The following is a 26171-nucleotide window of genomic DNA, read 5'->3' on the forward strand; positions in this document are numbered from 1 at the left end:
TAAAGCCTGCTCACAGAGTTGGCCAGCCTCTGCCAATGAAAGATCCCCTGGCCTCTTTTAGACAGCTGGATCCCATCCCTTCTGAACAGACTATAGTCATTGAAGAATGTCCTGTTGTCACAAAATCCAAAACCATCACGAAGTCACAAAGCTGTAATATGTCTATTTTTTGCATTATATGTCTATTTTTGGCTTCACCCTTTCCTCTGATGGGTAAAATGGAGAAAAAGACAACTTAGGCACCAGTACTTTTCACTTGTCCCACCAGTGCCTTATAGTCTTCCTTGATGGGAATCAAAAATGTCAAAGATGTCATGGACGAAATAGGTTAAATAAGATCCCTGTGTAATGGTGTTGTATTGATGAAAAGGGAAAGTTTATGAATTCAATTAAAAGACAGAGAAAAGTTTACATGCTGTTTGCATGCAGACTTTTGCATTGTAAAGTGCCTATTGTTTCCATCAGCTACAGAGGGAAACCATGCTTTTAATTTAGAACAGGATTTAGAGGATGTTTCCAGTTTAAGTGCATTTTGGGGCAATAAGAGAAGGCTGAAGGTTTCTTGGAAAGCTTTGACTCCAATCAACTCCGTTGACTGTTACTGAAGTTTTGACATGTAGCTCACCTGTAGGGATCTAAATTAATGGCAAATAATTCCAATCATTATGACAATTTTTCGAACAATAAAAAAATGTTAGAAAACAGTGATCAATTTTTATCAGTGCTTAATGAGGATTGAAGAAGGTAGTGCTGGATTAACCTGCAAGAAAAAATGTTGAGGTTAGTTATTAGGAAAAACTTTCTAACTGTACAGTTAGAAAAAGAATGTCATAAGAAAGATAATGATAGAGGAATTACGTGCAGGCTTCTCTAGAGAACAGGTTCGGTGAATGTGTCTAAAAATGTGGGGGAAAAAAGCTTAAAATGAAGCATGCCATCAATCATAAGGCATAATCTGCAGTAAACCATGTTTCATTACCTTTCATAATGGCTGAAAGACCAAATTTCTTTTTCTTTTCATAGACTCACGCAGTAATTAAATTGGAAAAATCCTCTAGAGGTCATGTAGTTTAGCCTTGGGCTGGTAGCACATCTGACTAGATCTGGTTCCTTAACCAGCTGAGGTCTGAATATCTCCAAAGCTGGATATATTCCCCCACCTCTGTGGGGCCCTGCTCCAATGTTTGACTGTCTTCAAGGTGATTTTTGTCTCTTCCTGTTATCTAGTTGGAATATCCTGTGTTGGAACTTGTGTCTGCTGCCTTTCATCCTACCATTGAGCGTATCTTAAACTGTGTACAGCTGTAGAACAGAGGAAAGTATAAATGTTGCTAGTATCTTCTGTGACTCAGAGTTGGTATGAAACAGAGCACATAGCCTTCATTAAACTCCTATTTTCCCAGCAGAAAGATTAAAAAAATCACAATTTTTGTATAATCAAGATACTGCAAAAACAATAGCCATTGGGGTTTTTTTGTTTTAACTGAAACCTGAATCTGGATCATAAGAAGCCCTTTGATTTAACTCTTGGGTACTCTTGAGTACTTGAGCTTATTTGAATGTTAGCAATTATTTTTTCCCAGTGTAATACAAAGTAAAAATTTAAAAGGTCACCAAAAGCAAGGCACTATTAAGAGCTATCTGTTTACAGACATTGGTCGTGGTTTACCAGAAGTCTCACTGCTTTGTGCGCAGCTCAATTAGCTGCATTAGCAACTTAGATTATTTTTTTTGTTTTTTGCTTATCATCACTAATAAAATTACAGGAGGCATACTTTAAACCCCTGCTGATGATATATTTAATGGGAAGAAATTATTTTCTTTTTCTAAACTTTTCTTCACTGGAGTCGATCTATTGTTCTCTTCAATACAGAATATTGACAATCTCTTGTATTTACAACACTAGTCCACCTAACTGTTTTAAAAAAAATTCCACGTGTTGTTTTTCTTTCCGAGAAATGTTATTTTTTACCATCAAGCCAGGCATCATGAAGATGACCCCAGACTATGGGGAGCACAGACTGTGAGGGTATAAAAGCCTGGGGATTCCTTCGCTTGGGGCCCTCCCCAGAGGCAGCAGCTCAATCTATTTGAGCTGTTTCTGTGTTACTGTGCCACAATTAAGTTACTTGAAGGAACAGGTGTCTGGGACTCTGCTGTGGGAAACTCAGCGTTGAGCCAGTGTTTCTATTCATGAATGTGGTGCCAAATTTCAAACTATGCTCGTTAAAAAGTGATATTTTCCTTTTTTGTTTGTAACGAAGGTAAGAAAAAGTCAGCAAATGAAAAAAAAATGCTGGAAGATTGTGCATGAAAGAGCACAACACATATTAGAGCTAGTTTCTTTTATTGCAAAGGTCCTATAGATACTGTGTGCATAATACTAGTATTTACTGCAGTTTTTGAAGACTAAGAAAAAAACCCTTTGAAGTGGCAGTTCTGTTTTTTTCTCACATGAACCCAAGATATTAGAAATAGCTAGATAATTTTCTTTTCCATGATTTCTGTCACCACAGAGATCTCGCTCTTTAAAGTGCATCACATTTTTCTGTCAGCTTTCACTGTATGACCTACAGTTAGAAAATGACATTCATAGTTTATATAAATGAAATTTACTCATTTTGTGTATATTTATGGTTAGCTTGCTTATTTTATTAGCATTTTATTCCTGCATTAACTCCTATTTGAAAAATATATGTGATATTTAGGGAAATTTTAATGCTTTGAAAGACATTTCAATATATAGAGTTGTCTAAAATATTTTTTATTATACTTTTGTAAACTAAGACCTTTGAAATGCAGTTGGTGTCAACCATGAAGCCTTGTGAGTCATTCTGGGCTATTAAGAAGCAGACTCATCTTTCCTCAAGACAGCATTTTTAAAACAAAGTACTAATTCATAGCATATTCAGAAAACATTAAATAGCAAAATAGTCCTCTCATCTGCAAAATAATCCCACTGTAAGCAATGTGAATTACATTTGTTTGTGTGCACTTCCACGTATCCTTGTCATTCTGTTTTCTAGATACTGTTTTATTGCTCTGTCTGATTCATTGGATATTCTCCATATTGACTTTTGCTGAAATAGTTCTCAACCTTTGCCTTTTTCTTCCCTTTTGTTTGTTCTGAACCTCTCTCTCTCCACTCCACTACCCCACCCTGCCAATGAAACTTCAAAAAGCTTCAGGGAATTGAGCAGGGTTTAGCTTAAGAATGTATTAACACTGGTTAGGGGTGTGGGGTATAGAAATCTTGTCCCAGTCACACATCAGTTCTTTTTGAATAAGTATTACCTTTACACCGAATGCAGTATGGGGAGGTGTTAACCTCCAACCCTCCTCATAAAGCAGTGTTTAAACAGATTTTAAAAAATAGGTCCCTAAATTTAGGGTTCTAACTCTGTATTTGGAAACCTTAATATATTATTTGATTACCTGTGAAATATTACGTCTTTGTAAATTTGTGATGCTTATTCTTTGTGGTTCCATGTTTAGTTCGGATCAGACTAAAAAGTCCAAACTGTCAACCTATATCCAACCTTATTTAGGAAACATCTCCAAGCAGTTTTACCGTGTAACACTCAATGAGCATTTTTAATTCATGTAATTTAAAACTGTTACAGTCAGATTTAAGCAAAATAATCAGATTAGTGTTCCTCCCCTAAATATTACTTTTGAAGGAAATCCATCATAACATCTCCTGTTCTTCACTTTCCCCTCCCTCATAGATTTTTAAGAAGACAAATCAGGAAGGGATTCAGTTCCCCTATGTGTTGGGGTGCTGGAGTGTGTCCAAAGAAGAGCAGGGGAGCTGGTGACGGGTCTGGAACACAAGTCTTATGAGGAGTGTCTGAGAGGGCTAGGATTTTTCAGCCTGAAAAAGAGTGAACAGAGTTTGTACCTGAACAGTTTGCAGCAAGGTGGGGGTCAGCCTGTAGCCAGGAGGGGTCAGTCTCTTCTCCCAGGTAACAAGTGACAGGGTGAGAGGAAATAGCCTCAAGTTGCGCCAGAGGAGGTTTAGATTGGATACTAGGAAAAATTTCTTCATTGAAAGATTGGTCAGACATTGGAACAAGCTGGCAGCTGGGCTTTGATTCTGAGTGACAACCAATGAAACATTAAGCAACAGAAATGCAAAGCCAAACGGCACTTTAAGTCTAGTCACGTTCAGTAAGAACTACCACGATTACAAGTTCACAAATAGTACGAGACACTGCAAGTCTGGTCACACCCAATGAACTATTGTGGCTGGACTAGAAAGTTCAGTCATGGTCAATGACTGTCATACTCAGATACAAACCAGTATCATTTATTAAGCAAAGAGATGCAGGTTCTTACTGGATTGTCAATGATAAATACACTGCCCACGGAAGCACACGTGAATACTTAAAATATGAATAATGCATCTGGCAGCAAATACATTAAATTGCAAGATGACTATATAGCACTAAAAGTACAATCACAACACATGCCAGCACTCTAAATTTCCTAAGGAAGCACTCTATGTAGCTGAGTGTTCAGGTCTTACCCAATAGGCATCCCTATGAGGGGAGGAGATACGTACGACCTATCAACTGTCCCAGGATACAAAGGCAGAATCTCCTCTGAACTCTCTCCCCACTTATGCTATGTTTGTATGTTTTCTTTGAGAGAGGGGAAAAAGGTAAAGTTACAGTTGATGTAGTTTCATGTTTAGGTGGAGTTTGGGTACCTTTATTTGCTAGCATATATAGAGGCATGAAAACTAATACATATTTTCCTGTTAATGAAGCAAAGCTCAGCTTTCAGTAGCTGAAAGCTGAGCTTTGCTTCATTAACACTGCTTCCCTGGGCAGCTGTGGGCAAAATACTGAAAAACAGAGTTCAGCAAGAGGGAGTGCCTGTGTTGGCCACAGTTCATCAGGGACAAACTGTCTGCACACCTCAGGAGCAGAAACACTGAGGGAGCTTGGGGTACCACTCCAAGGGAGACATGAAATGAAGAATGGAGCAGCACTATGATGTTGTGGTCATGCTCTGTTGCAAGCAATCCAGTTAATGGGAACTAAGGCGAAGGTATTTTGCCCACAGCCACCCAGGGAAGTGGTGGAAACACCATCTGTGGAAACATTAAAAAAATGTGTCAATGTGGCAGTTGGGGACATGGTTTATTGGTACTGGGTAAACAGTTGGACCTGAAAATCTCAGGGGTCTTTTCCAATCTTAACAATTCTGTGTTATAAATTGCATTCACTGGTGTTGCTTTTTCAACTATGACATTCGCAGGGATGCAGCATATGCATAAAAGCACATAATTTCATAGTATATCTTCGTTAGGCTACCAACAACCATATGTGAGTAGAAACTGCACAGGAAAATTGGGATAAACTATAACTACTCAGACTGGCCCCTGAACACAACACAGAAATCTGTGGTGTATTCATGTGATGAGTATTATGAGATGTTGATGGGTGCAGACACACAGAACAGCTCATCTGGGAATCCAGACACATGAGCTACTCCTCTTTAAGCGTCTGCGCACTGCTTATCCACCCCTAGCAAGCATTCAAGCTGTAGCCTTTTCACCTTGCAGTGGATGTTGGGTATGAAGCTACACCACTCCATGTACCTTGAACACAGACATTGTGCAGGCTATACGGTCCTGAGTTCCCTCCAGTCATTCAGCTGTATGGCAGCCTTTCCCTTAAAACTGCTGTTACCCTACACCTATCATTTTTTGCTGGATGTATTTCCTTTTCCTCAATTTTTCATTTGTTCTTTTGCTTGGTGGTTTTTCCATTATCTATATAAGTCTTCAAAATTTGCCTGTTCTGTTGTGGACATATTCCTATTATAGAGGTTCATTTTTACTCTTCATATTGAAAAAGTGAGGATTTGGATCCAGGTCCCCTTCAGGTGCTGTAAATCCCAGGAAATTAAAATGTCTTCAGTACAGATGAAGAAATACCTTTTTGAGCAATATCTTGGGATGTAAAGGTCAACAATCTTGGCACCAGTACTGAACCCTCCTTCATTTTTATCTGAGTGAATTCCTGGCTCTTATAAGTCATAGCCATGAGGAATGTCAGCCCATTTTGGATTATAAGAGGTAGTATTGTCCATCCACATTAGCCTGTAATAGATACTACCAATCAAGGTGATGGCTTATGACAAGGTCTTGCTCTGCATTTTCCATGAGTAAGCTTCATCACAAAAAACCATCTACAGTCTTGGTACTGTTCCATGATGAATGTCTGCCATTTGGATACATAAAAAGTAACAGATGACAGCTTTAAGGATTAGCTTTGTTATCTCCAGTCCCCAACATTGTTGTACCTATTCCCAGATCTGATCACACAGAAATCTGGAAATGCAATTGTTCCATCCTCAGTGTCATTCATTTCATGGCATGCCTGTTGGGTGGCTTATGCAATTAGAGAAAATGCTCATGGCTCTGATCCTGAGTTACTTCTTGTATCCCATGATGAATAGCTGCCCAGTGAAGGATCAGCTGTGATCATTTCCTTTCTATTGATGGCTTAAAGGGTAGATCCTTTAGGCTGAGAATCATCAGCCTGATTAGTCTAATGGCTTATAACAAAGAGTAGCAGCATACATAGTCTGAGTGCTCTACCAGCAAAGTTCTTCTGTGAACACAGGTATATCATCAGAGTTAAACGTTCATCCAAGTGTAATAAAACCATTGACATTACTGAAAGGAAACTTGGGCTGGCAAATTCAGTTTTGTCAGAAGTCAGTGGAAATTCTGAGTTGCAGATATCCCGGGACTGAAAGCAGACATGGAGCTGATGCAGTGGAAAACACATGTATGTATGTATGCTCTCATTTTAAGGACAATTCACAGGAGGTCTGTGGACACAGGAAAACCAAAGCGTAAGTCACCCAACCTTCCTTTATGCAACATTGTACTTACAATCATAGAATCACTCAGGTTGGAAAAAGTGTCCAAGATCACACAGTCCAGCCATTAACCCAGCACTTCCATGTTCCCTGCTAAACCAGGTCACCAACTGCCACGTTCACACATTTTTTGAACACTTCCAGGGATGGTGATTTCACCACTTCCATGCAAAAGGAGACAGTGGGTCCTGAGGAGCTCCTCCACATCACTGCAGGATGAAACCGACACACAGAGTCACAGAATGGTTTGGGTTGGAAAGGACCTTTAATAAACACATTGCTCCAACCCTCCAATAGTGGGCATGGACATCTCCCACTAGATCAGATGGAGCTCAAAGCTCCATCCAGACTGACACTTCCACATCTCAGTGCAACGTTTTCCAGTGTCTCACTAGCCTTACCTGGTTTATGCCACCAAGGGCAAGCCAGCATATTAGCCTTGCTGGCCTGTACTAACTTACTCTTTTTTCATCCCACAGCAGGAATTCACCAGCAGTCTGCATATAGCAGAGTCCACAGCTGATTATGTGACGTGGCTGTGCCACAGAAGCCCACGCAGCATAAGCCACAGGCTTGCTACTTTCTTTAGCAGTACTGTTTCTACAAGAACTGTTGATGAACAGAAGAATAACAACAGCACAGAAGTCAACAACTGCTAAGGACTTTCTTTAAGACCTCTCAAAATTCAGCTTTGAACAGTGAATTTCTTGTCCAAAACAGGATTTGTAACAGAAGGTTTTAAAGAAAAATTGCAAATAGTTATTGTAAAACATGGAGAATATGATTTCTGATTCAAGCTCAAAATATCTACAGATGTAAATATAGGAGAGGTAAGTTTTGTCTCTTGAATCTGTTACTTTTCAAATTAAGAACTATAAATTTCTGAGATATTATAAAGTCTTAAGAGAAAACTAAAAAGGGGAAAAAAAATCTTATTTTGAATTCTTGTTTCCAAAACGTCAACATGATTTTCATTTCTGTAATAGTTTTGTGAACCAGTGTGGTGGTGCAAATGCAATCAGCTCATAGTGCAGCTCTGTTTCATTTGCTATAGCAATTCTGAGTAACGTAATTGCATGATGACTCTTTTTGCATTTTGCTAATGAAATTATGCATACTCCACCCGTTGAAGATTGTATTCTGATATGCAAATTTTTACCTATGTCACAGACCAACAAACATATCTTCATATGACATAAAAAGGAGAAAATAAGTTTCTTGTGCAGATTGGAGTCTCGGGGTTTTTTGTTTCCTAGATACCTTTAGCCTTATTTTTGCTGTACTCTTTCACAAGATTTCTTTTTGCATTGCTACCACCTAATGGTCATAATGTCTTGCCTTATCTCTAATGGTAGTAATTTTGTCTCACTCATGTCCAGCTTTCAGACAGAAATCATACAATAGCTTTTGTCTTTTTATCAAAAAATAAAATAGTAGTAAAATACTAAAATTACTGCCAGACTTTATCACTCATTTTTTCTATTTGCATGGTAAAGTCTTTTCTGCTCAGTGTTCTTGAATTTCTCATGATAAAGAGGTTTGTGATTAATTTGCAGATAGAATAACCCTTTTCTAAATGCATGCTACTCAATAAATGAACAAGCTGCTTACAGTAATTAAAGTAATGTCATGCTGTGTTCAAATTGCTTGTGCTAATAAAGCTAATTGGCAACAGCAAGCATTAACTGTGATTAGTCATATGCATCTAATGTCATCACCAGTGCCTATAATTTTCTACACAGAGGGAATTTCACATCTGTTTTAAATCACTTGTCTGTTGTCTGCATCGGTGTTCTTTCCAATATTATTGAATCAAAGATTGTTTTACAACAATAGATGATAAAAAAAGTTGATTTTCTTTTTTCAAACAAAGAACTGCAGTATAGAGAACAAGATATGAAGCATTTCCAATTCACTTATTCTAAAATAAGTGCCTGATTTCAGTTAAATTAACAAATCTGCATTTTCCATCATTTGCATACAGTCTGATATTCCCTTCTACAGAACCTAGATTATTTGCAACAGAACATTCATTTACCCAATTTAGACTGCACACTGTATTTCCCAATAAAATGGATGAGTCAAAAGATCCATTTTGTATTTGTTTTGGAAATTTGCAAGGAATCATTATCAGGAAGAGAAGCTTTTGCACCATAAACAAACTCTTAGCTGTAAGTAGAACAATAATTATTTGTTCTATCAACCCAAAAAGGTAAAGGTTAAATTAACAAGAATCAGGGGGCTGAAAATGCAGCATTAGAGACCAAAATTTAACCAATAATTCATACAAGTGTTTTTCATAAGTGACATTTACTGGACCCCTCCAATTCACATAGTTTTTTAAGTTCCCTGTCCAAACGGGTACATTTTCCCAAAAACACAAAGTGTTCTCAAGTTCTTCAGCTGAGGTTTTTTCCTATGCTGAATGGAGTAACTATTTCATGTGTTAATATGTTTGCTACAATTTTCAGTTTGCTTTATCCAGCTGCTTCGATTTACTGATCTATGTTCAGTTGATATTTGGCCTTATGGCCCACAGCTTCATTGGCTATGTAAAAATGTAGAGCTATCATATAACTGCAGGATCAGTAAAGGCAAACAAACCAACTTACACAGAGAGATGTCTCGATAAAAATAAAAAGGGAACATTCACTCCTTGAACAGCTCTGGTGAACTGTTGTGTTGGTTTTTTTTAACAGCAATTTATCTTACTTTTTCCACTTCAGATTTCAGGTTTATAGCCATTACTCAAAACGTTCCCGAGCTGATTGCAAGTTCTTTTCTTTTTATCCCATTTCACAGTATTTTCAGGTCGTGACTTTTTTTTCATCATTTGTCATTTTCTAAGACTGAGTTCCAGATCTACTCATAAATATCCTCACAATTTGGGAATTTGACATGATACTACTCATATGCATTATATGCACCACTATGTTCTGATTCAATAGGTAATATGATGGTGATATCAGTACTCTCACTCTTTCACATGGGAGTCTGAAGTTTCACAAACTAACTTATTTATAAAAATATAAAGAGCCTGATCCTTACCCATATCAAAACATCAAATTCTTTATCGGCTTCAGTTTCTTGGGTTGTTTCTGCTCAGATAGACCACAAATGGTTTCATTTTGTTGGGTTTTTTGAGAGATCCAGTATAAATCAAAGATCTGAAATCACATCTAGAAGTGCAGGTATTAACTTCCATATTATCAGATGACAACATAAACTTCCTGGTATCTTGTTCAAAAGATCTGAATGACTTGTTTGTGAGCTCAGAGGAGAGTTATCATATGGCTTTTACCTATGCTTCTAAATTACAGAAAGTATTATTTAAGTTTTAAATGGCTTAGTTAGCAGTCTGCCCATTGCTGAGAAGCCAAAGTGGACCTGTCCTGATTTTGGCTGGGATAGAGTTAAATTTCTTCGTAGCAGCTGATACAGTGCTGTGTTTTGGATTTAGGATGAGAACACTGTTGAGAACACTGATATGTTAGTTGTTTCTAAGTCCTGCTCACTCTAAATCAAGGTCTTTGCAGTTTCTCATGTTCTGCCAGTGAATGAGGAAATGCACAAGAAGCTGGGTGGGAGCACGAGGCCAGGACAGCTGATCCAAACTGGCCAAAGGGATGTTCCATACCACAGAACATCAGGCTCAGTATATAAACTGGGGGACGGGCTTGGCATCGGTCAGCAAGGGCTGAGTAATTGTGCTGTGCATCACTTGTGTTTCTTGGGAGGTTTTTTCCTCTCCCTCTCTTTTTCCTTGTCATTAAAGTTATTATTATTGTTGTTATTATTATTATTAACTTTATTTCAATTATTAAACTGTTCTTATCTCAACCCAGGAGTTTTACTTTTCTTTTTCTGATTCTCCTCCCCATCCCCCCTGGGGTCAATGGGGAAGTGAGCGAGCAGCTCCATGGTACTTAATTGCTATCTGGGGTTAAACCATGACAAGTCCAAACAGACTCTGGAGATTTTTCATTTTTGACAGCTTAGATATCTTCACAAGTTCCCGATGCCTTTGTAATGGCAGCAGAATTTGTATTTTAGGAAATAGTCATCCTGTTTCTTGGGCACATAAAATCAGTAATCTACCTCTGTGAAATCTCTAAAAAAATGCTCCAAGCTTTTACTGGTGAATACCCAAGAGTACTCTGTATTTGGTTTTAGAGCTCATCATCATCATTGAAAAAGAGTTCACTCTTTGTATCCAACATGGTCAACTCAGATATTTACAAACCCTGTCCAGGGTGCACAGTTAGGGCTCCTGGTCTTGTGGATGACTGGGCATATAAGCTTAAAGAGAATGTTTTTCAACTGAAGATGTCAGGACCCAAGTTTAGATGCTCTTTGAAGTCAGTTACAGAAACATACTACAACTGAAAAGAGACAGAGTGCGTATGATCAAATATGATGCAACCACAAAAAAATCCAATATTGAGACTGATTATGAAGAGAAAACATTCAGTTTGTAACCAAAGGACAGATGGCAATGACAGGAAAAAGTATAAGTTGCTCATGTTTGCTCTCAGTAATGTATTTGTTGTAATCTGCCTTCAAGAGGGTCACACGAGGAAGAAGTCCTCTGACATCAGTGCTGCCTATATAGAGCAGAACAGAGAGTAACTGGTTTTGTTACAAGATGATAAATGCGACTTTGTACTACAGGAGTGGAAAACCATAAAAATAGGGCCTATTTTCATGTTAATAACAAGCAAGCATAGATTGTAACAAGGAATAAAATTAGAAAGTAAGTAGATAAATGTGATCTTTTTGGCAAACATGAAAAGTAGTGCCTCACAACTCTATGAGATTCAGTATTACAAATGGGGCTGTGCCCGGTAAAGCCAATCTTAACAGAAATGGAACACACTTTTAAATTCAGATTTTTTAAATTGCTGATCAGAATTGATATGCGTCTGAGGCACTTGATTTGTTTGGTACTACTTTAAGATGTCATGGAATAGTTACTTAATTCCTTACAACTTTTCTAGTCACTGCTTCTCACTGCTTCTTCACGTTATCCTTCTCAGTTGGAATGCTTTATGGTTCTTGCCCTCACTTTGGATTCTATATCCTACAAAGTTACTTACCAGTTTAACAGGTAAGTAGAGCAGTAAGGGGCAAGTTAACCTGGCTGAGAAAGAAATGCAACACACTGCTACCTATGTGATTGCTGTTCAGTGTCAGAGAACATCACATAAATTTTATTTGTATTTAATGTTCTTCTGACTAGTAAGCAAGAAATCTGAAAGTATAACTCTGAAGGTGACCTTTCTCTGGCATTCTGCAACACAGACACTAAGTCACTCTGTCACAAGGATGAAGGAATGGGAGTAAGGAGTATTCTAGGGAAAGAAAAGCCAAACTGTTTTTGTTAAAGGACTATCTATATAGTTCTGTTTCAGTTAACGAAATTACATGGTTACATGTGCCACCTATTTCCCTAAGGCTTTCCTGCTCTCACTGGAGAGGCAGATTCCTCCAGAGTATCACTTAAGATTTACCTAGCACAGCTCAGGAATGCTGCCTTCTCGAATATAAAAAACAATTAAGTCACTTCTTTCAGATTAAATAAATATGAGAAGGTACTAACAGATGCGTACAGGCAATCTAGCTTTTAGATGCTAAAAATGCAAGTTAGTCTTACGTAGACCAATAATGCTAGACTTAATGCCAACCATACAATACCAGTCAATTACAAGAAGTGTTTTCCTGGTCATTGTTAAAATGTGTTTTCTGCAGCAAATGTTTCACCAATAAGAAAGTGCCCAATTCTAACTAAATCTCAGTTTAATGACTTGTTAGATATTTTTAAGTGCATGGGGAGCATTACAAATTCCCTGGCAGTATTTCAGTACTACAGCCAAGACTGATGATTTTTTTTTTTTTTATTATGGAGTTAGTCTGCAGTAGTATGATGATTCTGGTGTGCTTCATTAAGAATTTTAACACTTTTCTTGTAAGACAAAATTGTCCAGCTTTTCCTTCCTTATTCTTTCCTTCCTTATTCTTTCTACTCAGTCAGATTTATATTAGTGATTGCAGTGTGATAAATGTGCAATTGCGGAGTTATACTGCGCTGTTTATTGTGTGTGCTCAAACTGTGCAAAAAGGGCATTTTATCCCTTTACTAGTTTTGAAAGGGGAGCTATGCCTTGTAATATCACATTAACAGCTGTCTGAGAACATGCCACTACTGCTCATTCTCTGAAGTTGTAAACAGTTGTAAAACTTGATTAAAATAACAAAAGCTTTCATCTCAAACCCATTTAAGCATTCATATTTTTATTTAACAGCTGTAATCTGTTACAAATAAGTTTGTATCTTTTAACTAAACAAATGTCTTCCTTTAAAGATAGTGACAGTAGTAAAATATATTATAGGAAATGCTTTAAAATCTTTTAAGTCCCTATAAAGTGGGTAGAAATGCATAGTGGGGAAAAAAATTACATGGATGGGGTGAGTGGTCATGTTTTCCCTTCTGATTATGATGCAACTTGGCTGTGCAGCTCAGAAGGTTCTGAAGTGTTGCCTTCTACTATCAAAGCCAATTGAACTTTGCTAAGGCTCAACTTTTGCAGGGCATGAGGACCTTGCAAATAAAGTCTCACGGACAGCCATAGGGACTGGAAATTTGGGGACTCGGCTGCCCCTTCAGTGTTGTGCATCATCTTGAGCAAGACTCTTCTCACTGCCCAGGACAGCACTGTCCTCTTGCAGCAAGACAGGCCCTTTTGCAATCTTAAAACAGGTAGGCTTCACTTTCCCAGAGAGAAAAAATACATCCTATTTGGGTTTTTACCGTTTGGTCAGTTCTCGAGAAGTGAGCAAGGAAGGGGGAAGAGGGCCGGGGGGGGAGGGGGGGGGGGGGGGGGGGGGGGGGGGGGGGGGAGGAGAAATAGAACAAAAATTTAGGCATCGATGTTCTGGAATTATGCTGTAAATAAGTTAAACTGAGCTATTCACACAGCATGTGAAAGACTCAGAGTTCAAGCTGATCTAGCACTCTCAAGTGGGTTATAGAGGGTGAAAAGCAAAAAAAAAACAACCAAAAACAAAAAACCAACAACAAACAACCAAAAACATAAAACACCACAACCAAATACACCAAGGGAAACTAGGCTACAAGAAGTTTGAATCTAAAGGCTCAGCATTAGATGAGTTTTGGGTTGCTAAAGGACTTCAGAGCAAGTGCTTTGAAGTTATTTATATTTCACATTACTACTAGAAATAAACAAAGCAGTTCTGATCTAGTTCTCTTTGTTTTTTCAAAAATCTGATTTGCAGTATTGGTACCTAGTTGGCTAAGACAGAAGATGTAAAATCATTTTTCTGCATCATTTAACTTTTCAGATATGGGGCAAGTTTTTTTATTTCAGCTAGATCTATTGCCTTGATTTATATAATATGTGGCGTTTCTGAATTTTACACCTATTATCAGTTACAAACTAGACTACTAAATCAGTGTGCTTTTTTGATTGCCTCTAGTAAGTTACTTTATCCACATTTATTAAAAGCTGTCAACTAATATAACTAACATTCACCAGTAAGAGGCCAATTACTGTACTCAAAGCAATAGCAGTAGGAATCAAGTGAAATTCTAGTCTCTGTTACAGAGATTTGCAGAGGTGTTTTTAATTACCTCTTTCAGCTTTAGACATATGTGCTTTTACTTATCAGCCTTCATCTCTATTTAACCTCTAACTTCTATGAAAAAGGAACTTTTCTTTAATAAACACCTATGTCTTGAGTATGTGATTTTTGCAGTTCATTCTATCTTTGCACAGTCCCAAATCTTAGTTCTATGAAATCTTCCATAAGACATAAAGAGAGACTGCCAAATGCAAGGCTGGCAGGATTCTTAATGCATAGCAAGCAAGAGCTTCTTGTACTGTAAAATAATTCAAAAGCTTCAAGCATTTATCTGTCACTCTGTTAATGTCATCTCTTGACCATAGGAAAAAAATGTAATCTCTAGCACTGTTATTTTTCCTTTATTTCTGAAAGAAATTATCCCGATAAAGAACTTGGACAAAAAGGATGGAGGCCACTTAAAATGAAGAGTATTAGGCAGTATTGATACAGATTGTGCTCCCTCCTTCACTTCTTAGAGTAAGAGTGGTTTGTTTCAAAGTTCAAGTACTACACTGCAGTACAGTTACTGCAGTATTTCATTGACTCCACCCTCAGCCACTACAGAAGCTGCCGTGGCAGCAGTAAGGCAGAGTGATCCTTACACATATATTCAGTAAGATGAAGGCCTAATAAATGCATGTCAGCTTAGCAGTAAGCCTCGTTACCTTTATTTCTACTCAACAGAAAAGTTGTAGCTAATAGAAAAGCTTATGCTTATTTTTGAGTTTCTAAGACATTCTTAGATGTTTGTAGCGCACATCAAGGCCATACATTGCTTATAAAAAAAAGTTATTCTTGCACCATTACCCTTTTGTGCTCCGAGGTCAAAAAAGTGTTTCTGTTATGAAATCATATAGTGATTCATACAGTGAAGATTGTCAAAAGTGGCAGTATTCAAGGAGAGAAATACTAGTTTAGATCAAAATTCGAGCAAATCAGAAGTCCAGAGGCCATATTAAGTCCTACAGTCAGATAAGAGCCTGTGGAATACCTTGAAGATACACATGGTTGGGTGTTATGGTAGTCTCAAAAAAAATCTTTAAAATTAACTAATTACTTTTTCAAACATGCCGTATTGTCAGTCATATCTTTTATGTGTAAGTGAAGACTAACTCCACAGTCCTCATAACAAGTCTAGACAGAGGAAAGTTTCTTAAGACAACTGATGTTAATAGAAAACTAATAACCTTATAATTTTTGTCTAGCAGCTGCAATCATTTGAGCTTCTGAATCTTCACATTCTAAAGGGTCAGATTTCAGTACGTAATACTCAGCCCACACCATCAGTATAAATTCTGACTTCATATTAACAAACTTCATATTCAGAGGATTCCATTAAGTGTATTTGCTTCTTCTACTGCAACTCACAACTTAAATCCTTTCCTCTCATGAATAACCTGACACAGCCACCATGGCCATGAAACTACAGAAAGAATTGTCCCAGGAGCACAAGGCCATTCAGAGGTTCTTGTTTACAGCAGCCCATTAGAAAGACTTCACCTTCTTCTAGTTTAGTGAAGTGCTGCAGTGACTAAGAAGAAATTAAGAGCTAGCTTAAGAACTTCCAATTGCCTTCCCCTGCCTTCAAAGCTTAATTTCATAATTTACCTGCTTTCTTTCAAGCCAGTATTCTGATACTTGCAAGTGATTATTGTGATTATTTTTCATCTACCCATAACCTTTTTGCATATTTGTGAACATGAAGAATTTCTTGCTCCTAATAAATATGTTCCAGTGTAACTAAGTCATCTAGTTTCTGTACACTACCCCAACATCGCTTTCTTTATTCCTTTCCAAACACTTGACACAAAAATGCATTTAGAAGTAGCAGCTACTCCTCTCACTGAAGGAACAGGTTAGTCATTTAACACATAGTCCATATTTCCTCATATGACAGAAAAGGATGTTGGAGAATAGCTCAAATGGAAGAGCACCAAGCACCCACATGTGCAAATTACAGCTTAACATAACCACTGACCTGAGCCTAGTTTTACAATGTAAGTCCTTTTCTGAGTCACTCCATTCCAGATGACAACTGAAGACTCCCACTTGGATATGCCTTACCATACAAAGAACACTCCCTTCAGAGCTGGGTCATCTGCAAAGCCCTTTCTGTGCAGGTGCAACCTGTTCGGGTGACACTGGGATGGCTGGGGACAGGTCCTGCATGCATATCTATAGTCACTGTTCTCTGAACTTAATGCAAAAACAGGGGCAACTTGCTCCTCCAGCAGAAACCAGGAAGTTCCTAAAGAGTAACAGGTAACCACTCGGGTGAATTTATTTCCTTTGGACTGTTTTCTGGATGCATTAGGCCACTCCTTAGAGCAGCTGAAGGCTTGTTCCACCACAGCCAAGAGACCCTACCTTTCTCAGCCAGGGTGTTACAATGGTTTACACTTGGGCAACACCAGATGCAAAGCTGCAGTCAACCTGTGAGTGTTCTCGATGACAGTTGCTGAAGCAGATAGACCTCACCACTTTATCAGAAAGAATTTAATGTAGTATGCAGAATAGATTAACAGCACCAGTACAAGCTTACACTTTGGTTTACATTTTTGGGTGGACTGGACGGCAGTGATTCAATGATGACAAATATAAATTCTTGCCTGGGAAACTATAAATATGTTAGCAAAAAGGCTTGATATATCAAGTAGCTGGACTATGAGAAAATCAAAGAAATCATCTGACAAAAGCTAAGTTTGCCTCAGAAACCAAAAACAAACTGGTTTCCATCAAGATACACTCAGCCTGGCCAGAGGCCACTGACAGTGTCTACACTTGCAGAGACAGACAGGAGCCTGAAATGCTTCAGAATGGGTTGTACCATAAACAAAAGTATCTCTTTCTTCTTCCTGGTATTCTACAATTCAGTGCACTTAGGAAAAGCCCCACAGGCACTGCAGCTAGCCACGTTAAGAGAATATATCCTACACACTGATATGTATGCGCACAGGTGGGAATCCATCTAATTTATAATTTGGTTAAAGACTGTGTTAAGTGCTTGGACACAGCAACCACTATGAATTACACATGAATCATGTAACTAACACCTGCAACAATTTAGTTATTAGGAAGTCACCCACCACTTCCCAAGTACTTCAAACCAGACACTCGCGGTACCAGCACTCAAAAGAAAAGTGGCACACTTCCTGAGCCCTTCTAGCTTTTCAAGCTACTTCATTCTGAAGGGACTACAGAGAAACAACAGGACCCCACAGTCCCACGAATATTTTGCAGTTCCTGATCACTACCTTTTCTCATCAATATGCACTCTCTCAATATGGCTCACTCCAAAGCAGAGCCCTGCTCACCTGAAAGCGCACTTCAGGATAGTTTAGCACTGACTACAGAAGAACGACCCTTTTTAAGAAATATAGCATTAAGAACAACTATTTCTATAAAGATATAGGAGGAAAGGTGCTGTGGAGAACTCCCAACAACAAAAGTAACAAGGTCGCTTGAGTTTTAGCAGAATCAATAGGCTTATCTTTGCAAACTTGTGCCTCTGTCTGATAAAATAACCAGTAGAAGACAGTCAACTCTTTGTATCTTTCATTTGAAAATACTGCAAAGAAGGATTTTCCCAACACTTAATTCTGTTTGGTGTAAGGAAAAGCAGGTTTTATTTGGAATGTATGCAGTGTCCTGGCAAAAGAACCAGGTTAGTGTATTACCCAAGGTGAAACTGTGACAACCTTAGACAGTTAATTGGTGTAAATAAGAGGGGAATGGAAGCACCCCATCAGTTAAAAAGATAGGAAGAGTAGCACACAGTGGAGTTCAAAAACAGACCCAACAGATATGTGACAGGTCTAGATTCCATCTGGAAAAATGAAGTATGCCTCCCTTTAGAATAAATCACCAATCTACCTAATTATCATCCACAGATCAAAGCAGAGAGACAAACAGATAAACCTTCCCTGTGCAAATGGGCAAGCTGAATCTCATGAGACACGAGTGACAAAATCTACTCAGCCACAGCTAGGCAAGATTTAGTTTTCTTACTCTGGATGGCTGTATGCCAACAGACAATCATGGCCTAAATTACAGTCTTCAGAATTCATGCTTTGAGACACAGGGAACACAGATCACAGGAAAGCACTCACACCACACAGAACTCTGAGATTCAGAACGAGAAGGGAGAATGCTCCTTCTGAAGGTGGCCCTAGAATCTGAATTACAGAATTTAAGCTATGGCCAGAAAATTAAACTAAAGGGAATCCTACCTCATTTTGTAAGGTACTTACTGATTTACAGAAGACAAAAGTACGCAAGAAGTTCCCCTCTCCAATCAAAAAAACACAAACACTAAGGCCAGACTCATCTAACACAGACATTCTGAAAGATACTACTAGCAAACAGAAGGTAAAGTTCAGGTCTTGTTATTGCTTCAGCTCCTGGCAGAAGAATAAGCAGCACAGATTTCCCTGCAATATCATCAGGAGAAGTGTGATTACACACAAGTCATTAACCAAGACTAAACACAGGGTAAAGCACACGCTTGGAACAATTTGAAAGAAACAGCCAAGCAAGGTCTGAGCAAGTCCAAAAAATTTTGTGCACTGTCCTAGCTAAAGCAGACAAGAAGCTACCTCTGTTTCTATGCTGAGAATATATTGTTTTTAAATTTTATTGCCTTAGTCTCCCTCCATGCTGTAACCATATATATTCAAACAATAATGGAACAGAAGGATGCCAAATCCTTACCTGTTAGCAAGTAAAATGCAAAAACTAAAAGATAAACATTAAAAACATTACCAAAAAAGGCATGTTGTTGCTGCAATAACTGCTATTTTCCATCATGGTTTGGGAAACAATCAAGACACTTTTATAATGAAACTCAAAACACTTATACTACACTCGAGAGAGCACTATTTATTCTGAGACAGTCAGAAGTGATTAGTCTATTAATAGAGCCAGTTATATACAGTAAATACTTCCTGATATAACTGTATAAGACATATGTCTCAAAACAAAATCATCTCCAAGGATATTAATGCTAATTTAAACAGGAAGGTAAGTTTATAATGAATGACAGCAACAACCTGATTCATATTCCTCACAAATCTTTTATATAACTCCTCAGTGGATTTCATACACAAAGAATGAATGTCACAGTAAGTTTCCACAGAAGTATGTGGAGGACAATACAGAACTCACTGTTTTCAAGAGGTAGATACAAGGCTTAATAGGTGCAAAAATGTAGACTTCACTCAAGAGCATGGTCACACTGGATTGCATGTGCAATGACATAATGAAATTGTTTTAACTACCCTGCTGTCTTCTCAGTGACTGCCTGTCAACTCACTGAACGGGGGAATGCTTGCTTAATTAATAGCAATGCTAGTCTAGATGATGGTTTTTGCTTTTACTTAAATAGAATAATCTTGCTATAAATCTAGTACAGGGCTTACACTTAAAAATAATGCATGATTATCAAGAAGGCATGATTCATCCACTCTGCCAGGTGTGAAGAGGCAATGAGCTACTGCATATATTACTGGTCTAGCCACTTTCAAAACACACTCCTGCTTGAGTGAAAGTCTTTTACCAGAAAGGTCCTGAGGGTTAAATCCATTACCCTTTGATATCAACTGACATCACTATTCCTCAGTTTTAAGTGACTGCGCTTTCAGCCATTTCAAAGAGCACCGTGGAATGTGGCAGTGTCCAAGCCCTTCAAAATAAACTTATTTCATACCAGTTGCTGCTAAATACACTGTAGGAACTCAAACCTATATGAAGGTATTACGCTTTAGTCCATGTTGCAAATGCACTAAAATACCTTTACATAAAGACTCAAATTCCATTGCATGCAAGTCAAACTTGATTAAACAGGTTGAGTAACAGCCTTTCAGAAGGATTCTCCCAGTACGCTCAAACCTCCGTAAGGCCACGTGAGCAGCATATCAACAGCAGCACTGATAAAAGATGGCAAAAGGGTGCATGTTTATGTACACACACCCAAAAATCCCCTCCCTCCCCCCGCCAAACACACCTCCAAAGCTTTCCCATCATGTTCAGGATTCCTTGTACAAGCAATAGAGTTAGTGGGTAAAACGCACCCTACAACCTCAAAACAAGCTCACACTACATCAAATCTCACCTCCCACAGAAGCTGTTAAAATAAACAATAAAAGCAACAGTAAGGAAGAACCCTCAAATCAGCTTTAGGTAAGCCAACCTACTTTGTCTCTAATGCACCCTTTAGTTAGACAGCAAACTACAATGAAGGGTGAATTCCACTCACCCCTTCCCACATCTCCACTGAACTCATATTACTCATCAGAAATGGAGTGGAACACAAAATATTCCCCTTTTTCAATATCTGAGCTCAGTATGAACTGGATAGCGGACTGGTATGACAGTTGATTAACAGAAGGACAAACAGTAGAAGACTGCTTAACTGCAGGCAACAGGGCTGAAATTCAGTTTCAACTACTATGTTCTCCAGTTTTCATGGCTAGGTAGAGCTAGATAAATCAACTTGTTAGCAAGGGACAAACAGCTTCATTGGAAAGGACAGAAGTTTTACTCCTTAAAAGCATCAAACTTACGTCAACCAACCTGTTGCTAGCCTGTATTTGGAATTTCCACTTGACTGCAATTCACCTGTTGAAATGAGTAGTTTTGTTTCCTTAACTGTTTGTTCAGTAACAGATCAGAAGGTGACAACAGGACAGCTGCCAACCTTAGAGCTAACATACAAAATGGTTTTGGTCAAGCCGATCTGGAAGAAATTCCGAACTGAAGAAGAAACAACTTAGAAACTAACTGGATTCCACCAATAAAGTACAGATAAAAGGGCAACCACAGCTACCAAGTCCACCTATGATAATGTGGTTTTGGCCCTCAATTTTCACACAAGTGATCAGTTTGTAAGAATTTCTAACGACGAGTGCACTGAACTTTGCAGAAAATCCAAGCGAGAAAGCAATAAGGGCAATGACATACATGTGGGTTTTTTTATTTCTGTATGCAATGTAATGTTTAGGCACGTTGCTTGGGACGCCTTCTAAAATAAATCATTGGCCATTGTTTAGAGTATCATTTTGGCTTTAAATACTGGTCAGGAAAACAAATGATGTAAAAAATAAATGAATATTACAGAAACAAAAATGGATTTGCATCTAAAAGTGCAGGAGTATTTTAACCCTTTCACCAGACAATGTGGCAATATACAGTATATTGCTTCTGTTTGTTTGAGAAGGCTGTTGGAATTTTACACTGACATAGAAAATTATAAATTACACAGAATTAGTTTCCATAATCACTATATATATACACAAACCAGCTGTGAAAAAACTGGTTTAGAACATACAAATGAAAGCCTCACACAGATCAGTACAGTGAAATTAACAATTAACATGCTCTGCTGCCAAAATTTGTATTAAAAACACTATTTACTTTTAAAATGCATGTACTGTAATTACATTAGCAGCACGGGCATTTCATTTACTTGACTTGTCTAAAAGGATTATAGCGTTTTAAATACGCAGATTGTTCTGAAATGTTCCATTGTATAATGCTTGGTATTGAAACTAAATCTTGGTGAACTGTTTAAAAGGCAGGTGAACCACTTAAACACAACAAGCCATGTGCACTCCAAATATTCTAGTGTTTCACCTGTAAGGTATTGTTTCAAGCAAACTAGACTTAACAGAACATATGGCTTTACAGTAACATCAATTTGTCAACTAAGCTGTTGCAATAAATACTTAAAATCTCTACCAATAGACTTACATTTTTTGATCTGTTTTGAACAATACAGAAAACAATTACCAATTAAAAAACCTGTTGTAAAATGTTGAACACCAAAAAATTCTTATTTAAATCACTTTTGTAAGCTAAAACAACCAAAATAACATTTATAGGGCATTTCAGTTTCAGAAAAAACATGAATTTTCTTTTTCTTTTTTACAAGGTGAAAAATGTAAGAAAACTGCTAAATACTTTGGTCACACTAATCGTCAAATAGTTATGTCTCAAATACATTAGATTTTTGTATTCACTTTTTTTATAAAACTATTCTTACAGCCATTTTAACTATAGTAACACTACTGTCATTACATGGGTAGCAGGATCTTATTTCACAGGCCCCCCGTTATTTAGAACAATACAATATAAACATACGCAAAAATTATTGGTATTTTTCAATGTGCAATATTTTTACACTTATGAATTTCTGTACAATGTCTTAAAATCTAGAATATAAATGTTGCTGGTCCTGATTCCTTGCGAAATTAGTGCAGCAGTGACTGGCTTCAACAGGGTCTAGATGAAATCCTCAAGAAATACTTAAACACCTGGACATCAGTTCTTCCTCTTCAGCCAAGGTAGCAGACATCACATATCATACAGGGCCATTAACGGATGCCTCTCCTAAATGGGTGTGTTGATCAGCCCTAAGAGGCCAAAAAATAATATAAGTATACAAGAGAGGTTCAAAACAAATTCAGGTAGATACAATAAAAACCAAACCAAAAAGCAATCCCAGATCATGTGTAGCATAACCCATGAATTGAACAGAGGAAACATGTGCTAATAACATCCTAATCCCATTTATCTTCTGCAGTCCAGCATTTCTGGAGTCTTTATTGCCTAATTAAGCACAGCACTCAATTAACCGAGCACACCACTGAAGTGTTTGATCTTCATTAACAGGGATACAAAGTAATCTCTAGAGAGGAGATACCTCCAAGAGAACCACTAATAAAAAGCACATTTCTGATACTTATCCAAATCTTATTCTGTAGGGCAAAATGTGATACCAGGAGTATTTAAGGTTGCACTGGAAAGTAAGCAGCTAAGACTAAAAACTGTTTTAGTTACTAATCTAATCTACAAACATCCATTTTACAAACACTTTGAATGTCAGTCCATTAGGATGAAAAGTTCAGGAAGTATGAAGGAAAATAGGGAGCAAACCTACAAAAGTGAAAACAGTAACAGTATATACATTTCTAGATAAAGAAGTTTATTAGTGTAAACATGGGCTCAATTGCAATGGACTAGCACAAAGATCAAATCAGTGTATGAGAACATTAAAAATATGCAAGCAATAAAGGCAAAAAATTTCAACTTTCATCCAATGCAAGTCTAAGGAATACACTTGAAGATTCCCTAAAAGAATGCAAATACTGCTTGAAACTACAGAGGAGAAAAGTTACCTGTAACTCCTGTTCTCTGATGGTGGACATCACAGAGAAGCCACTCTGGGGTCCGTGCTCTACATGCACATGACCAGCAGGAGCCCCCTAGCTAAGTCTTTGGCTGCTAAGCTATAAAAACACTTTTTAAAAAACATACGTACACATTAGAGAAGAGACAGCACTAGACAAAATCAAACACTTTAGAGAAACCTGGAAGGTAAGAAACAAGTGCTGCACGGACAGGAAGTGTGACAGTCTGCATGGCAGTCACTGGTCCATGACAGAATAGGGCTCCTAGCAGAGATTACTCCTGCCAGCCACCAGCCAGAGACCTAGCTAGGGGACACCTTCCACTAGTCATACATACATGGAGCCCCAAAAGCACAAATGTGTTTGGTATTTATACTGTGCTGACGAGGATCTACTGCGACAGCCACCTTTAGAGAAAGTACTGAGCTTTGCTGAAGCCAGCTGGATTCAATGAAAGGAGTTCCTTGAAACTTCCTGCAAGCCAAAAGCAATCCAACAAACTGCTAGCTCTGAGAGCCCTCTGTTGGTTTAGACAGGCATCTTTGCTCAAAAGTACCCAAAGTACTCAAAAGTACACGAAGACTTCTTTCCTATAATTTAATGCTTATCAGCATTAAAAAATAGTCTTGATAAAGACAGTACCTCCAGAAGAGGCTGTGAAAGAATTTTCCGTTTTCCCACTTTAAGTATACAGGGTTGGGTTTTTTTTCTGATTAGAATCCACTTCTTGATCAAGTTCAAGATTTATGCAGAGCAGAAAGTTAGTAGAAAGGAGCTAATTACATACTAGCTCATAAACAAGTCTATAAAAACAGAATCTAAATTTTTGAAACATGCTTACACCTTTTTTTAGTCTGCATACAGTATAATCAGAACATGTAGTAGAGTTCTGCATATCAATTCACTATTCTAACTTGATAACATTGTCACAAAACAGAATGTGGATATTTACAACTCCCTGCAAGACAAATACATTTTGATGACTCAAGAGTCTTAGAATCAACAGAAAATATAACTTGCGAGAATTTAATAAAATAGATGCAAGCACACATTTAGACCGAGCTAAACTCAATCCCTTTAGACCAATCCTATTAGAAAAAACAAACAAACTGCTATTTAGAGGATTGAAAGCATCCTTGAATGCAGTTACCTCTGTTCTGGACTGCTGTTAGTAGGCTGAAGAGCTGAAGGGACCTCTTCTGCAACCTCTGTATTCTCTTCTACTACATATTTACAAGAAGGATCCTGCGAGGTAGACAATTTTCCTTCCTCACTTAAAAAAAGAAAAAAAAAGTTATTTAATTTGTTTACTTTTTAAGTTTACTTATAGGGAATTTCAGGCAACAGAAGAAAACACAGACGGGTCTGTATTTCACATGCAAATGGATTTTAAGTTATGATTGCAACATGAAGGTCAAGCACATGGCTCTAGACTTTACAAACACCTAATGATGCACTGGTGTTTACATCCATTAAAATTTGACTGGATAAAAGGGTAGGAAATACAGTGATTGCAAATAAGATCAGAAAGGAAATAAGGAACGTGTGTGATGCCTGAAGTGATAACAAATCACAGTCATGATCCTTTACTATACATACCGATAGGATTTCAACACTCTGAAGCCAGAAGTATGCAAAAATGGAAGAAAGTATAAAAGAAATTCAAGATTCCCTCAGAAACTGGCATTAATAAAATCTGTCCATGAAACACAGCAGCAGAATCATTACCATCTTTCATCTTAAACTCCCTAGTAACTCCACAGTGAATACAATATATGGGTTATGTGGTACTAAGACTGCAGCCCAATCTATTTCACAAATTTCCTCTTGGAGACAAAAATCAAAGTTTGGTGAAAAAGCAGTACACTCAAACTATATAAGACATTACCATGTAACCAGGCAGCCTCAAAAGACATTAGCAAACAAATCTTCTGCTTTGCCTCAAAACCAAAGCTTTTCTGCCTCTCTATTCCACCCTCTTCCACCGCAGTCACACCATTATGAGTGCACTAAAATAGAAATTTGACCATATAAACCTGCAAGAGATAGTTATAAGGTAGCTCTGAAGTAGACACAAACATCAACCTTATACCTCTGTGACAACAAATCTATTTATGCAAGAAGGGCCAATCTCCTCTGCTGGTTTTCCTCCTATTTTGACAGTTTTCCATGGATCCTTTAAATTTCAATGAATCCTTCTCTTTCCTCCTTCTACACGTAGAGCCTGCAAAAATACTGTCTTTTGTATTGCAATCTCTCATCAAATTTCCCCATCTAATCTTCCCATCTCATTTGCCTTGATACTCTTTGTATTAATTCCAAACAAAATACCTGTCACCATCACAAGGGGCGTCCTAATTTTTTTATTTTCTAAAGAGGTAGTCTCTTCTAGCATTCTTCCTTCTCATTCTCTATTCTGAACTAAGTTCACAAATCACATTTTTG

At 37.8% G+C, this 26171-nt stretch overlaps 1 protein-coding gene across 7 annotated transcripts in view; it reads right to left on the bottom strand.

Moving 5' to 3' along the window:
• Positions 1-19399: 19399 nt before the first annotated feature.
• The window catches only part of PPP6R3 (protein phosphatase 6 regulatory subunit 3), a 54870-nt gene continuing 48098 nt past the window's right edge, over positions 19400-26171 (bottom strand). For 4 of the 7 annotated variants that reach the window (XM_027641836.1, XM_027641834.1, XM_027641838.1 and 1 more), the window contains 3 exons: positions 25326-25343; positions 24877-24999; positions 19400-22949 (listed from right to left, as the gene is read on the bottom strand). In XM_027641836.1, the coding sequence (XP_027497637.1) occupies positions 22898-22949; positions 24877-24999; positions 25326-25343 (193 nt within the window). In that variant the 3' untranslated portion in view covers positions 19400-22897. The remainder of the gene's footprint in view (positions 22950-24876; positions 25000-25325; positions 25344-26171) is intronic. The other 3 variants (XM_027641839.1, XM_027641841.1, XM_027641835.1) reach the window with 1 other exon arrangement.

This window comes from Corapipo altera, unplaced genomic scaffold (genome assembly GCF_003945725.1).
Source record: "Corapipo altera isolate COAL_440 unplaced genomic scaffold, ASM394572v1 23b, whole genome shotgun sequence".
NCBI classification, from domain to species: Eukaryota; Metazoa; Chordata; class Aves; order Passeriformes; family Pipridae; genus Corapipo; species Corapipo altera.